This window comes from Lepisosteus oculatus, chromosome 10, assembly GCF_040954835.1.
Source record: "Lepisosteus oculatus isolate fLepOcu1 chromosome 10, fLepOcu1.hap2, whole genome shotgun sequence".
Lineage (NCBI taxonomy): Eukaryota > Metazoa > Chordata > Actinopteri > Semionotiformes > Lepisosteidae > Lepisosteus > Lepisosteus oculatus.
Genome location: NC_090705.1, coordinates 13976085 through 13991686, shown reverse-complemented (window position 1 = coordinate 13991686; position 15602 = coordinate 13976085). Strand labels below are relative to the sequence as shown.

General features: G+C 32.8%; 1 protein-coding gene across 1 annotated transcript in view; it reads left to right on the top strand.

Annotated features, from left to right (window-relative positions):
- The first annotated feature begins 719 nt into the window (after positions 1 to 719).
- slc6a3 (solute carrier family 6 member 3) overlaps positions 720 to 15602 on the top strand; it is a 34051-nt gene continuing 19168 nt past the window's right edge. The window contains exons 1-10 of the mRNA XM_006635880.3: positions 720 to 1036; positions 2098 to 2463; positions 4529 to 4660; positions 8089 to 8311; positions 9394 to 9532; positions 9985 to 10119; positions 11481 to 11584; positions 13455 to 13579; positions 14189 to 14301; positions 14613 to 14741. Coding sequence (XP_006635943.2) covers positions 2178 to 2463; positions 4529 to 4660; positions 8089 to 8311; positions 9394 to 9532; positions 9985 to 10119; positions 11481 to 11584; positions 13455 to 13579; positions 14189 to 14301; positions 14613 to 14741 — 1386 coding nt within the window. The 5' untranslated portion in view covers positions 720 to 1036; positions 2098 to 2177. The remainder of the gene's footprint in view (positions 1037 to 2097; positions 2464 to 4528; positions 4661 to 8088; positions 8312 to 9393; positions 9533 to 9984; positions 10120 to 11480; positions 11585 to 13454; positions 13580 to 14188; positions 14302 to 14612; positions 14742 to 15602) is intronic.

Here is a 15602-nt window from a genome sequence, read left to right as displayed (position 1 = left end):
TAAACACTATTTTCACATACAAAATCACATTTTTGTTATGCTTCTTAACATACAAGAAACATAGGTGCACATATTATTTGATTTGCTGCTCTTCAATTCAACATTAGTGTATAAACTGAGTTTTGCAAAGATGGATTTTAACTAAATCTATGTTTCAGCTTCAGTTGCAGCAATTTCCACTAAAAGCTAAAACAATAACCTTCTGTTTGATCTCCAATTGCCCGTGTTTTCCTCTTATGAAAATTCTGTTGACAATCATATTTGTATTCACCTATTTTGAGCTTTTCCAAGGACTGGAACATTTCTAAAAGCCACAATTCAATGCCATTCATTGCTGTTATGCTCAGTTTAGCTTGAATTATAAGTGCTTTGCTCACCTCACTAAAGCACATTTATTTTATAACCTTGTACACCTCTAGTCTTTTATTGCTCATAGGAAAATGGAGGCCAGACAAATGAAACAAATAGCGTAACTCTTTACTTTTGTTAACATGATCAGTTTCACAAAACCCTGAAGGTGGTCGGGGTTGTTTCTAATGTTATTTTTTGCCATAGTTGTGAGAATATGTCATCCAATGTGTGTGTGAATATCTAATAGTTTGCAGATCCTAAGGGAGGGGGTAAAGGCAGAACTGGTGATTTGTGTGTGAGAGAGAGAGTGAGCGGAAGAGAGGGAGTGTTTATGTTTCTCTCATATTTCTAGTGTGGCACCTCAGATTTCTTCCACAGACCCACAGAGTTCAGTGGCCCCAACAGAACAGCCGCTAACTCAAGAGGGCTATTTTTTTTTCAAATGAACTTTGCAATATCTCTTTGAAATTAAACTGATAATTAACAGTTTCCATGATACTCAGGTCCTGAAAGGCAACTTTGTTACACTCATAGAACCAAGGTTCGTCTAGATCTACCAAATATGGTTTCAGCTTTAGTTTAAAGGTTCAGTGCTACAATACAGTGGGACATCTGGGGAGAAGAAACGACTGGAAAACCTGGAAATAAAACTTTCTCTGAATTAAAAAAAAATCTGAAAAAAAAGGTGAGACATTTAACTTATTTTTCAACATAACCCATTCCAATCATTAATTCATACATTTCAGTTCTTAATGAGCAGGCTTCCATGCTTTTCATTTTGATTCAACAAGCAACATGTATTTTTCACTGTGTTGTTACAGTAATTAATCTTACATTAGTTTTAAGTTATATGTAAACAATTCTAAATCTTTATAATTTAACAACCTACAGTTACTTAACGGCAACACAATACCACAGTAGTTGGTATATTTTATATGTATTTCATAAATTAGACTGAATAAAATTCTATGAATAAACCTCATCACAGTCACTTCAGAATTAGTTTTGATGGAGGTGAAAATATAACTTAATTTAACGAAAGTAAAAGAAAGTAAGATTAATCCACAATAAAAGCAACAAGATTAGAAGTATATTTTAATAAAAATTCGAAAAATAATGTACAGTATAATTCAAAGAAAAAACAAGGGAGACTTGTATTTTTCTTTAGTGTATTCCACTGTTATAATGTTCATGTTTTATGTTTCTTTAAAGGTAAATATTATGTATCTACTAGAACATGTTGATAGAACTACCCAATAATATGATGTTAATAACAAGTCTACTATATTAAAAATACAAAACAAGTTTAAAAGCTTTTCTTACAAAATATTTTTTTGCTTTTCTGTTTTCACATACCAACTGCATATTTACATACAATTAAGATTTATTTTTCTTTATTTAATTATTTATGACCAATTATATTAAAAGAATTCACACATCAAATATTTGGAGCTAAGATGACTGTTAAAAAAATGCATACATTAAAGGCAAGAACCAATGTCACTCACAGATATGTCGAAAATATTTATTCATGTTACAAAACTGATCTTCACTGTCAGTGAAAAATGGTAAAAAATATACTGGAAACGGTTATGGTTGTAAGGCTATAAAATGGAATTTTCATTTTTTTCTTAATGGCTGGGTATCTAAAAATGTTAACTGTAAAACAGCAGTCAAGTCATTTGGACCTAGTATTGTAAAACAGAGAGTTGGGTTTTTGACCTTCCTGTTCTCTTTTTTTTTCAGTTTGAGGTCCTACGTAGTTTGAAACTGTAGCTGTGGGTATTTGGCTTGGAAAATTCATCTTAGGGTGCTTGGACCTCCCCATGATCAAAGGCAGACTACCAGTCACACAAATGTCTTCAGTTGTTGCTCCAGCCAAACAGTCAAATACCATGGGTCCCAAAGAAGTAGAGCTAATATTGGTGAAGGAGCAGAATGGAGTGCAATTCACAAATTCCACCTTGATCAACCCCACCCCGACCAGTCCTGGTAATGAAGAAAGGGAAACCTGGGGGAAGAAAATTGACTTTCTGCTCTCAGTCATTGGATTTGCAGTAGACCTGGCCAATGTCTGGAGGTTTCCTTATCTGTGCTACAAAAATGGAGGAGGTAAGGTGTTGAATCAAGCTTTATCTTTTCGAGCAGGTGTCAAGGCAAAGGCAGCAAAATGGATGGTGCTTGACAGAAATTAGATTGCATGTAGCCTTGGGTTTTGCAGCTTTGGCTATATTCCATCTCCACCGATTGACAGGGGCATGCGGCATCAATCACATTTTCAGCCTATATCTGCAAAGTATTTAACCTCCAATTACATCTTCTAACAATTGAACAGGAATTAATTGGGAAACACTGTTATGCATCCATGTTTGCAAGCAGACCTAGAGCTAGAGTGATCCACAGTTATGGTTCTCTATTTGCTAATTTTTCCAGAACATGAATGTTCAAAACAGAATAAAGGAAAAATAACATGTTATCATCAAGATAACTTTTTTGGTTGAAATTGACAATAGTATACAGTACATTTGAATAGTTTTCTATCCACGCATTTTCTAGTAGAAAACGTGCAGTTTCAATTTTAATAAGCAGTAGAAAACAACTCATCACAGATGATTTTATTACAAGCATACCGTAAAATTAGCTTAATCATCAGAATAGTGGCAGCACCACCACCAGCAACAATAATAATAGTAATTATAGTAATAACAACAACCTGTTCTATGATTATTATTTTTGATTGTATTATCAGAAAAAGAACAGTTAATATAACCCAATCAATGCAGGGAGCAACTGATTTTTTCTAGTCTAAGTCTTTGTAATTAGTCCACTTTAAAACATCCCCCCTATTCTATACACACACAAACAATCTCATAGATATTTCTTTTAGACTTAGCTACAGACAATGAAGAGATGATAACAATCATCCTTCATCACACTGAAGAACAGTGTTAAGTTTAGCATTTTTTATTCTACAAATACTTAAATTGCAGGTGTATCTGTCAAATAAAGAAATTGATCAGATTTTGTTTTATGATAGTGTAGTGTATATTTAGTATACACTATATATAGTGTATAGTGACAAAAATTGTATCTACTCCTACAGTACGTGTAATTTATTCAAAACTTTATTAAGCCCCCAGCATATTTTCCTTCTTCAATCTCTAGGGATAGAAATAAGTTTAGTGCATGGTACTTTTGAAGCCAAAATATCACTGTGGGTTGTGATCCTTTATGCTCTTGGCCCAGATTCTGTGAAGACTTAAAAGAGTTGACCTTTACTGTGTGCACATTATAAAGAGAAGATTCTAAGAGAATGCTAAGAATAGATTACTAACCATATGGTAATGTCATACTGTCATTTGGTTTCCCTTTTACACCGGATACTGAGGCACAGGGATTTGATGCTAGAAAACACTCAGTGATTTTATCTTTTGATGTAGATCATCAACTTGTCTCTACACACAGCACAAATCTCTAAAATTCCACATCTCCACAAGTTTATAATTATGATTTAGTTCTCTGAGATGGGAGTTCCATTCCTCACTTACAATAAATATATATTTTTCATATGTGTTTTTGTTGGATTTTTACTCAACAGTGCCAGAAATCACTTTTTTAAAACCTGTTGTCATTGATAACACACATATCTCCACTAACGGAATTTAAATATTAATATGACATGACAGATTTTGCACATCTCATTTGTTTTATGGTAACAGGTATTCAAACAATTACAGTGGAACACTGTATCACGGAAAACCTCTGACTTTCATCTCCCCCTCCTTTAATTGTTAGTTAGTATACAGTATAGAACCTACAGTAGTACACTTTCTGTGAAAACAGCAAAATACCTTTAATATATATAATTAGTTTAAATAAAACGTCCTCGTATTACACTCAATTTGCATGACATGACAATACTGAGTTGGCTTGTCTTTCCATGGAAACATGGTGGAGTGCAATGAATTTGTAAAGCATTATTTGGTCTGATGTGTAGCACAACGTACATTTAAAAAACAAAACTAAACCATCTGAGGAAAGTATCTACTATGTACAGCATATAATGCAGCTATAATGAAATGTTGTACTTTTTAAAATGTCTGATTGCAACATTTACTGGTTCTGATTCAATCTGACTAATTTTTAATATATTCTGTTGTTATTCTTACTATCTCAGGAGCATTTCTTGTCCCTTATCTCTTCTTCATGGTTATTGCTGGAATGCCCCTTTTCTATATGGAACTGGCTTTGGGGCAGTACAACCGAGAAGGAGCAGCAGGTGTCTGGAAAATCTGCCCAATTTTCAAAGGTATTTACTTTGATTGTATAAAAAAATTTAATTGAATGTGAGTTTTCCATTGTACAATTTTATGAGCTTATTACAGAATTTAATATTTAATGTTTTGTGCATAACACTATGCATTGTTAATCCATGACTTTTCATAAGCATCAATTTCTACATTAGTCTTTAGTTTTAGTTAGACTTTAGTTTTGGTGTATTTTCATAAAACGTCCTTGAACTAATTATAAGACATTTCACAAATTTCTTTAATTGAAAACAAATCATGAAATGAATGCAATTATCTATAGTCTAAATTTTCTACTTTCTTTTCAAATCTACAGAAACATTACAAGCATTTCTAAAGTGACCTTCTTTATTCAAAACAGAACATTTCCACAGGCTTTTAGGTTCAATATTTGTCTTTCTGATTGCTTCTGTTGTTCATATTTTCCACCTTCTTCATTTAGATTTATTTTTCAGGGTCCAGAAAAACACATCAATGTGCTATAAATTTACTTCTCTTGAGGTGTTGCACTGAAATATTGTAACCTTTCCTGTCATTTCAAAACCATTATTTTACAAATTTCCAGATAAAGCACTATACTTTCAGAGCAATAGTTTATGTGTTTATTTATAATTAAAGAGCAATAAAGAAAATACAATTAAAGCTGAAAATAAAATTACTATTATTTTTATTATTAGGCATAGGACTGTTAGAGCCTTGAAATCCCTTTATGTTTTAGCATAATATAAACTTTTCTGATTATATATTATACTTAAAATAACACTCACTGTTTTTACTCTCTTGGCAAACTCTGGACTTAATAAAATGAAGTACATAAATGTATTTCTATGTAATGCATATTATTTATACAGTATGCAAGTGAGAGTAAAAGCTAAAGAATAGTGGATACCAAAGAGCTTAAATATACAGTATATTTAGCTTAAATACTGTATAGAGAAATAATCATTTTTTGTAATTTTTTATAACTTTCATATTATATCCTCCAATTAAAATTTGTCTTGTTTTGGATTTGAATTAATTATTGTACAGGGGCTACAGGCCTGCTTACTCAGTTTAGAATGTATCCTAACTTTGGTAAGGTAATGATTTGTGCCTGTTTTATGAAAGCTAAGCTCTGTAACTCACTCCTACTACACATACCATGATATTGCAGGATTTAGCTTGTGCATTAGTTTTATATTACAAATCCTTTTGGTCTTTTTGGTTATGATTTTTTTTTCTTTCAACCATCAGACTGATCACAGATAAATAAGCCATAAAACCATCGAAGTGATCACATAGAAATAAAGAAACTTGTTTGGTACAACTTGACAATTGGGGAAGATTTATTATTTTTCTTTCAGAATTTCATAATTTGCTTTCACATGAGCTGGTGTCAGGACTAGTATTTGTCAATAATCTAACTTCTGTGCTACAAACACTCTCCGCTTTCCCCATATCACAATATCTTGCATAATATTTATATTCATCCTTACAAGTGTTACCAGCATGTATTACTACGTTGATCTCACCAGTCCTCAAATGTTAAACAAGTGGGGCCTTTTCAATACAGGGGTGGGAAACCTCTAAAAAAACCTAATAATTTGCTGCTGTAAGTGTTGGAGAATTAGCAGGTAGCATTCTTCCTCTACACCAGAATTGCAAAATCATGCTCCAGGGGTGGAACCATGACACTGTCATGTATGAAGATTTCAGATGAGACATTGAATATCCTGACTACTTCATAATTGAAAGTCATAGGACTTTTTGTAAAAGTAAAAGTGCTTTCTCAGTATTGTATTTCAATTCCACCTCTTGGGCTTGTTGAAGTGATTTCTCACTTTTTGGAATGGATCTGATGCATAATGGTTATGCACATAATGGCTGCCACATGTCAAAATCGGGGGGGAACTGCATTTCAGTGGAGGATGGAGTGGGCCTCATCCTTTGTAAATGCAAGTAAATATTAATTAGAATTATTAATTATATTATAAATATGTGTTTGTATCAAACTCCCTAGGCACCTTATCGTGATGGAAAATGGCTAAATGTGTAAATTATGTTAGATAATTTTATAAACTATAATATTTATGTTAAAAACGCATTTGATGAGAAATACAGCACTTTCATCATATTTGGTGACAGCCACAGAAATGTTGTGGCTAATCAGCTATAACCACAACAGCTCATAATGTTACATACTGTAGTCAGTATTTCACAGACAACTGTTCAAAAAGATGCCCAGGTCATTAAAATGAATGCATCTGCAATGCTATTTCTTTTTTATGTTATATTTTTTGTAAATGTGTTTCATATTTGCTACCAACAAAGATGGCTCTGTGGCCAAACTTTTTAAGCTGATGAATAGTTAAAGAAAGAATGAAACTCAGCAATCCAAATCACTGACATGACAATTATTGAGAAAGCCCATTGAGACATTAAAGATTTTGACATTTTAATCACAAGCCCAGCTTTTAGATTGGATGTCATTCAACAGGAAATTACAGTAATTACACTGATAAACATGTTTTTTTCTTTGAGATCAATGCGTTGGATGGCTAAGAGAAAACACGTGTGGAGCCTTTTGGCAAAAATCATTAGCACAAGCACAATGAATTCACATTTCAAAGCTTAATATAATTTTTCTTTATGTGGGAATCACAGACTCACAACACCTGGACAGTAAAACAAATTCAATTATGTAGAAAAGTGATGCAGCATGTTGAAAACAGAAAGGCAAACTAGCTTATATATATTTTTCAATTATTTCAGTGTCTGAAATTGCCCATTGTCGTTACAGTAGTTACAAACTACTGCTGAAAAAGATTGTTGTATCATAGATTTTATGTGTAGTATTCTTTATATAAATTATAAGGACAGTTTTGGATGGCTAAAAAAAACCAACATTTATACTTTAAATAACAATGGGTGAACACACAAGAAATAGTAAAAAAAAGACAGGATGGGTTAAAGAAATTACAGAGAAAAAACAAAGAATTTGGAGCACACCATGGCCGTCATTAGGTTAAGCACTCAGGTGCTGTAGTAGCTCACCTTTCACGATTCATGTAAGTTTACAGACATTTAGCAATAAAATTGAGCATATATTGAATTATGGGATATGATACAATAATGTAAAGGTCATGCTGAACACAGAAGTACTGTATGAAACTATTCCTTAGCTCTCTTTTGTTTAGTTGTTACATAGAGCCTAATTAAGTATAACATATCTTATAACCGCTAAGACAACAATTCAGTAAGTACATATCATTTAACAAAACTATTACATAAGGTTATCAGCTTTATATTTGTTTAAATTATATTTACGTAAAATTGATTGACATTTTTTATTTACATTTTTATTTTATTTTTGAATCAGTTGAATCAGTTTTGAATCCAAATATGATGATTTTGACCATTTCAACAGAATGATTCTTTTCTTTTCTTGTAGGTGTTGGTTTTACTGTAATCATCATCTCCCTCTATGTGGGTTTCTACTACAATGTAATCATCGCTTGGGCTCTGTTCTACCTCTTCTCCTCCTTTACTGGCAAACTGCCCTGGGTGGACTGCAACAATACCTGGAACAGCGTGAACTGTTCTGATCTCTGGTCCTTTAACAGCTCAACTCTAAATGATACACACAAATCAACCCCAGCAGCAGAGTATTTTGAGTACGTTTATTTTATGTCACCTAAACTGACCTTCTGGAGGCACACATCATAATTTTTCACATGTCAAAGAGATTTTTATTGATTATTTCTGTCACAATGAATATGTATAAAAAAAAACATCCTCATCACAAGGATGAATGTCGTATAACTGTATTTCACTGTCTGAAGTAGTCCTTTTTGTTTGGAAATGTCAATGGTCCTGAATGCCAAAATTATTTTTGGGAGTTTTATTTATATTAATTATTGAAGCATCAATAGAAAGATGCATTCACTCTTCATGCCGAGGCTGCTGCACCTGCTACCCGATTTAAGGCAAATTATGGTTTGAGAGTTATTATGGATTGGAGTGTGGGTGCAGGTGGTAAAATGTAATGAATTTCAGATGTTTATGTACATACATATATAAAAAACAAATTTAAAACAAAATGAAAATTTTACAGAAGCAAGAGATTACAAGCTTATGGTATATGTATAAAAATATAAAAAAGTAATAAAGACCAAATGATAATATATATCTGTGTTATGGATTATGTAGAAGAATAGCCAGTGTTAAGTGTTTAATGTGTATAGAAACCTAAAGTGTTAGAATTTATTTCCTGTAGATGATTCTAAAGCCTTTGCAATTGGCCTTAAAAGTATTTCAAGGCGCTTTAGTGTTTAATGTAAGGAACATCATTTAAATAAGAATAGTTTGCTTCAGAAAGTGATGCTGTACAGTACATTGTAATCCATACTATGTGCTTCTTATTATAATATAGTCTGGCAGTTTTTTTTCCACACTGCAAGCATATCACATAGACAGCAAAGAATATGCAGACTGCTAATGCAAAAGTAAAAATCTTTAATCCTTTAACAAAAGTAAAAGATAAATGCCCATTACAACAATTTCCATTAACATTAAAATCTGGTAAAGAATTCACAATCTTTTTTCTAAATTTATATTGTATTCTAAAAATTGACTGGAAATAAAAAAGATAAAATTATGTTTTTAGTTATTTGTCTGTGATATGTACTAGTTTGAAACAACATGCAGAATTAAAGCTTGTGTAGACATAATTGCCCATTGCTTTCTGTTCTTGTAGGCGAGGCGTGCTGCACGTTCATGAGAGTGAAGGAATAAATGACTTGGGGTTGCCCAGATGGCAGCTGACATCGTGCCTGGTTGTAGTTATTGTGATTCTCTACTTCAGCTTATGGAAAGGAGTCAAAACCTCAGGAAAGGTGTGGGGTTAAGCTGAAGATGAATATTAATTTAGAAAACTTATTAAAAGAATAAAAATTAATTTAAAGACTAAAAACTGTTATTTTATCAGGTACAAATCTATAGTTTTTTGTTTTATAAATATTTTTTAAACTACAATACTTTTTTACAAACTATTTTTGTTTCCGGGAGTATTTGAATAGAAATCACTGAGTTTGAACACATATGCAACTCTTAGCCAGCTCTGATTCTATATTATAACTATCACTATTTTCTCCTATAGACAATCTGATCATTTTATGTAGGTATGATTGTCCCAAAACAAGCCCTTTCACCATTCATTCTGAATTTAAGCTAACTTTGAATTAGAAAACAAATTAAACCCATTCTAAAATGTTAAATTTAACCATTCACTGCTTAAATGATGTGATCTTTAAAAGGTACAAATCTTGATGTGACTTCTGTATTTCAGGTTGTGTGGATCACTGCTACCATGCCATATGTTGTCTTGACTGTGTTACTGCTCCGTGGAGTTACCCTCCCTGGAGCCATTGATGGCATTAAAGCTTACTTGAGTGTCGATTTCCTCCGCCTTTGTGAAGCCTCCGTGAGTCTGTTCTGCTTTCACAGTTTCTCTTTTCAAAAAACCCAAGCCACTACGGAGGTAACATAATTACAGGAATTACAAAAGGCAAATCCCACTTAGTAAATTTTACAGGCCCACTTAAGTGGTGAGGCATAGTCCTGTGCCGCTTTCGTATCCAAAAAGGCTGGGATTGAACACTCTTAGCCAACTGAGGCACCTTTTGTAGCTGAACAAAATGAAAACATTGTGGTAGAAAGTACAGATTTCCTTAATTGCTCTCCATAAAGTATATGTACTTAGTTTGTCCCCTTATCCTGTTTACCCAGCTGCACGGTGTATAAGTGGCTTGGTAGTATGCTTTTTTATTCTTGAAATTGTCCATTCGTCCTTCAGAGCTTTGCTTTTTTGTAATCCTTGAGGTATGTATATTTAAATAAAATATGAGGTATAAATTAACTACGGTACAAATTATTTTTTATTTCCAGTTTCATTCTCTTTGTACTGTAAATGTTAATCCAAAACCAAACTTTTCACTATGTAACACCAATTACAGATACAAAACACATTATACTAAACTTTGAAGATCGAAATAATAGCAAAATCTGCTTTTTATGTTCCACCAATGAAACCAATTTAATTTCCTTTCAATGGTTATAAGAATTTCCCATTCAAATGAATCCCCTGGGTTTGAACATCTCTTCTAGAAATAACACAGGATTCAACAATATAATATAACATGAAACTGGGCCACTTTTTAAAGTGAAACTATCCCAGATAAGGTGCTCACCCACTGTAACAACACAGTTAGCTTATAAAGTAAAGGTGTAAAATGCTCAAGTAAAATGTGTCAAGTAAAACACCATGTAATGTGGTATACATGTTCTGCTATAGCTCTATTCTACACTGACTAAAAAAATATGTTTTCACAAAGTTAAAAATAAACAATTTTTGCCTTATACAGTACATTTCTACTACCCTCAAATCCATGCAACGGTCTTCATTGTTTTTATTCTACAAAATGGAGGCAACCAGGTTCAATGGTACACTTACTATAGCTATTATGCAGTGTAAAATATTTTCAAGTGGAGTTGGTTTTATTTCCATTAAATCCTTTTTCCCAACTGATGAAGTTGTACAAATATTGTATTTGCCATAAGTAAGGTTGAGATTCAATGCAATTTCCCTGAGCGCTCACTACTGATGACTCAAAGCAGCAATTCGGGAATTAGATTAGGCACATGCATGCAGCAGCAATTTGCAAAATTACCCTGTATTCAGAAGTGTCTTTCATCTTTGTGCTGAATGAGTTTCCTGCAATTATCTCTAATAACAGCTTTTTTTTCTCCTTCTTTTGTGTTGGCCCCTGGGCATTTGTTTTGCAGGTCTGGATAGATGCTGCCACTCAGATCTGCTTCTCTTTAGGAGTTGGGTTTGGTGTGCTAATAGCGTTTTCAAGCTATAACAAATTCAGTAACAACTGTTATAGGTAAGAAATAATCCCATTCTGGGATTTTAATTGGGTGGCCATCTCACAACCCGTTTAATTATAATATCTTTGAAGCCCTGCAGACACCTTGCTTGACACAACCTAGAATGCAAAAAATATGTTATGTATCTTGCAGTAAGTAACTTCATAAAAGGATTGTGGTAAATTATTGTTAGATGTAAAACATTTTCATTAATATTTTATCTTTCATGTTTTAGATGAGTGTAGAAATAGTGCATGTAAGACAAAGTAGTAAGTACAGTTGGCCTCAGAGTGTCTGATTTTTTAAAGGGTACTATTATTCATTTTCCTAGTTCCACTGTACACTTGTCTTGATATTTACAAGCATTAAATAAAATTTAAATTTAAATTCAATTCCATCTCAGATTGAAAGTAAGAAATTACTGTAGAAAAGACATTTGGGAGAAACTCCAGCTACAATATCAAAATGAAGATTGTTTTTTAATTTAAATTAAAAAAAAACATAAAATGTTACATAAAAGCAGTTTCTTTAACAGAATACGTTCCAATTATGATAGAACAATTCTATATTTGTAGATGTCACTATAAGAAATGCTTATGGGCATTTCAAAAACTGTTTATTTAAAAAAAAATCTCAAAATTAGTGAGATGCTGACTGGTGGCATTTCACCAAAGGTAATTAAAGGAGATTAGTTGCACACTCTGTTTTTGCTTTGGATTAAATAAACAAACATTTCACCACCAAATATGTCTTTATAGGCACACGAAACTTTTATCATCTAGTGACATAATTATTCAATTATACTGTACATAAAGTATACACCACATATGACAAGGGCTCTCAGTCACTCTTTTGTGCCATTCTTAATATAAAGGATGTAGTCGGGACTGTTTTTTTATTTTATCTGATGAAGACAGTTCACTTTTGTAGTGAGTGAAAATGCATGTGAAAATGCATTTATAAATGAGGACAGGATGCACTTCTTTACAACAAACTGTTGTGGGTGAGTGGAACAAGCTATGCAGCCATGTTGTTGAAGCCGATACTCTAGCTTCTTTCAGGGAACAGCCTGCTGTAATTCTTGGATTAGTTAAACATTATCTTTCAAACAGACTAGATGAGCAAAATGGCCTCCTCTCATATGTACCTTTTTATGTTCTTACATTCTAATGAATCATCAATTACACAAGAATATTAAAGAGAGAGGGTTAATATTTACTTTGTCAATGTAAAGCGAACAGATACTGTATTATGAACTTTATCTTATTAAAATGTTTGTGAATGCCATAGAACTATATTGAAATTAACATATATTGTATATTTGTCAGTATAACAGAATGTATCATGGTGTGGTTTTCATGCCCTGACACAGTCACCCTTTGTGCTGAAATGCTGGATTAATAAACCTCAAGCAAATAGAGCAAAGAGTGTGTGAATAATTTCCTTTAATTATCATCTGCAGTATACTGTGTGTATAAACAACAGATTTCAGCTATAATGTAAACTTACACATGTGTGTATAAATGCAGTGAATCAAGCTCTGGGCTGAAAATCATGTTGGAAAATAAGTTTCAGATGATGTTCACTGTATCGTTGTTAAATAGCAGTTTAGTCATTTTTATTGTATGTCAAACGTACATGCATACTTCTATTCATGGATATTTCCCATACTTTTTTGAGTTAATATTGAGACAATTCCAAAATGTTACCAACAAATATGATTTACATTAACACAGGGACAGAAATAAACCCCAAATCAATCAATAAAGGGACATAAACAAAATTGACAATGCTGTATTGCAACGTTGTGTGTAAATATACAAAGGTTTGAAAGCAAAAGGTAAGGAAACTAATCACACACATTTAATGCAAGTTATCTTTTTCCAGAGATGCCATCATTACCAGCTCCATCAACTCTCTGACAAGTTTTTTCTCTGGATTTGTCATCTTCTCTTTCCTGGGATACATGTCACAAAAACACAAAGTTGCTCTGGATGAGGTGGCAACAGATGGTAAGCTCTCAAAGTCAAGGGTTTTTCAGGGAGACATTTTCTAGGGTGTCTGTGTCTCTGTGTGACGGGCTCAGTGAACAATTACCTGACCACGTACTGTATAATTCCTAAAAAAGCACTTCTAAATGAAAAGGAAATTAAAAACTAACTAGTAAAGTATCTTGGGAATGCTCTGTATTAAAAGGAGCCACTTAAGAATTAAATTGATTGAACGATCTACAATATTCTTGTGCCTTATTTTCATGTTTGTACGAAAAATAATACTTCAATTGTAAAGTTATTATATTTTCTTAGAAATAAGAATAACTGAAATTAATTTGACTAAAAGCACTTTGATTCTAAAGTAAATTGATCATTTTGAAAGCATATTCTTATAAAGGGTATTTTTTTATTTTTATGTTAGTCAGTAACTTAATCTTTTAATCATTTGTAATTTCTGTTGTTTTGATAAAACAGTAGTTCACCCATGTACCAATTGTGTGCTCTAATTATTATGCTCTGATCAATGAATTACTAAAAACTGACTGTTAAAATATCTATTTTATTAATAAAATATTTGATTTTACATTGTTACTTTTATACAGAAATCTTTGTTTTGTTTTTTTATAGGACCGGGACTAGTGTTCATTATATATCCTGAAGCCATAGCTACATTACCAGGGTCATCAGTCTGGGCAGTAATCTTCTTCATAATGTTGTTGACCTTAGGTATTGACAGTGCTGTAAGTAAACATTTTACCAACTGCATGTATTTTAAAAAAATCTTAGTATATGGGTCTACATTAGTTTTTTTTTAATTGAAAAATATATAGATATTTTATTTGCTAATGAAGCAGTTACCTGTTTAATGTTTTTAAGCCTTAAAATCAAAGTTTTTGGTTGAATACTAAATTAAATATTCCTAAATTGAATACAGAATAAAGAGAAGAGGATCCATTCTAAATTAAAAGATCTTTGGCTTCCCTTTGGATTAAATTTAGAATGATTTTTAGGACTAAATCCAATTCTAAGTTCTTGTCTCCATTTTTTTTAGATGGGTGGTATGGAGTCTGTTATCACAGGACTGATAGATGAGTTCAAGTTTCTGCATAAGCACCGAGAACTCTTCACGCTCTTCATAGTAGTCACCACCTTCCTAATCTCCCTGTTTTGTGTCACAAATGTAAGTTATGGATATACTCTATTAAACCTTGAAATCTTTGCTTCTACAGTATAAACAGAAAATTGTCTCCTCTTTAATGACATTGTGCAGATGTTATTGAGAAAGATGTCAACAGAAGTGTGATCGCAGCCCAGTGTGTTCTCCTGTGCAGCTACATATTTTTCCTACATCAAAATATTTTTTAATTATTTAAACACGATGTGTTTACTCTATATTGTGGCAATTCGGCCCCAGGACCCAATTCAGTAGTGGAAAAGCAACACAGATGAGTCAGGAGGCAGGTACTGTATGCAGCTTCAAAAGGCAGGGGGTTTCTTTGGTGTGCTGTTCACTTGAGGAGATAAAGAGAGAGAGAACTAGGGATAGAGACATAAAGGGGGAGCAACATCTCCAATAGCTTGTCATATTGTTGAAAGAGAAAGAAATATAGGGGTGTGCCCCTTCTATAGGATAGGGTAGGAGGATGAGAGGTTACCTGGGTGAAAGGGCAGAGAGTAACAGAACAGTCTAACACTGGGAGGTAGGGAGCAGAATGCTACAATAGTATCTACAGTACTTGACCTACAAATAACAGTTATGATTAAATTACTGAGGTAGAATGTTAAAGACTTGTGAAAGAAAATCATTGTAACACAGGGTGATTCATCAATTACAGAATAGGGTTTATTAGTGCAGTGTATCTAAGTCTCGATAGTTCTTGTTGCTGATTTGTCATCCATTTCAAAGGGAGTCAAAAGGTAACAGTGAATTCACTAAACAAGACTACACATTTGTATGATCCAATCTTAAAATTGTCCCAGGTGCTTCTATTACTGCATTATTAGGAAACAAAACAGCCAATTATATAGGCAGTTTACTGTT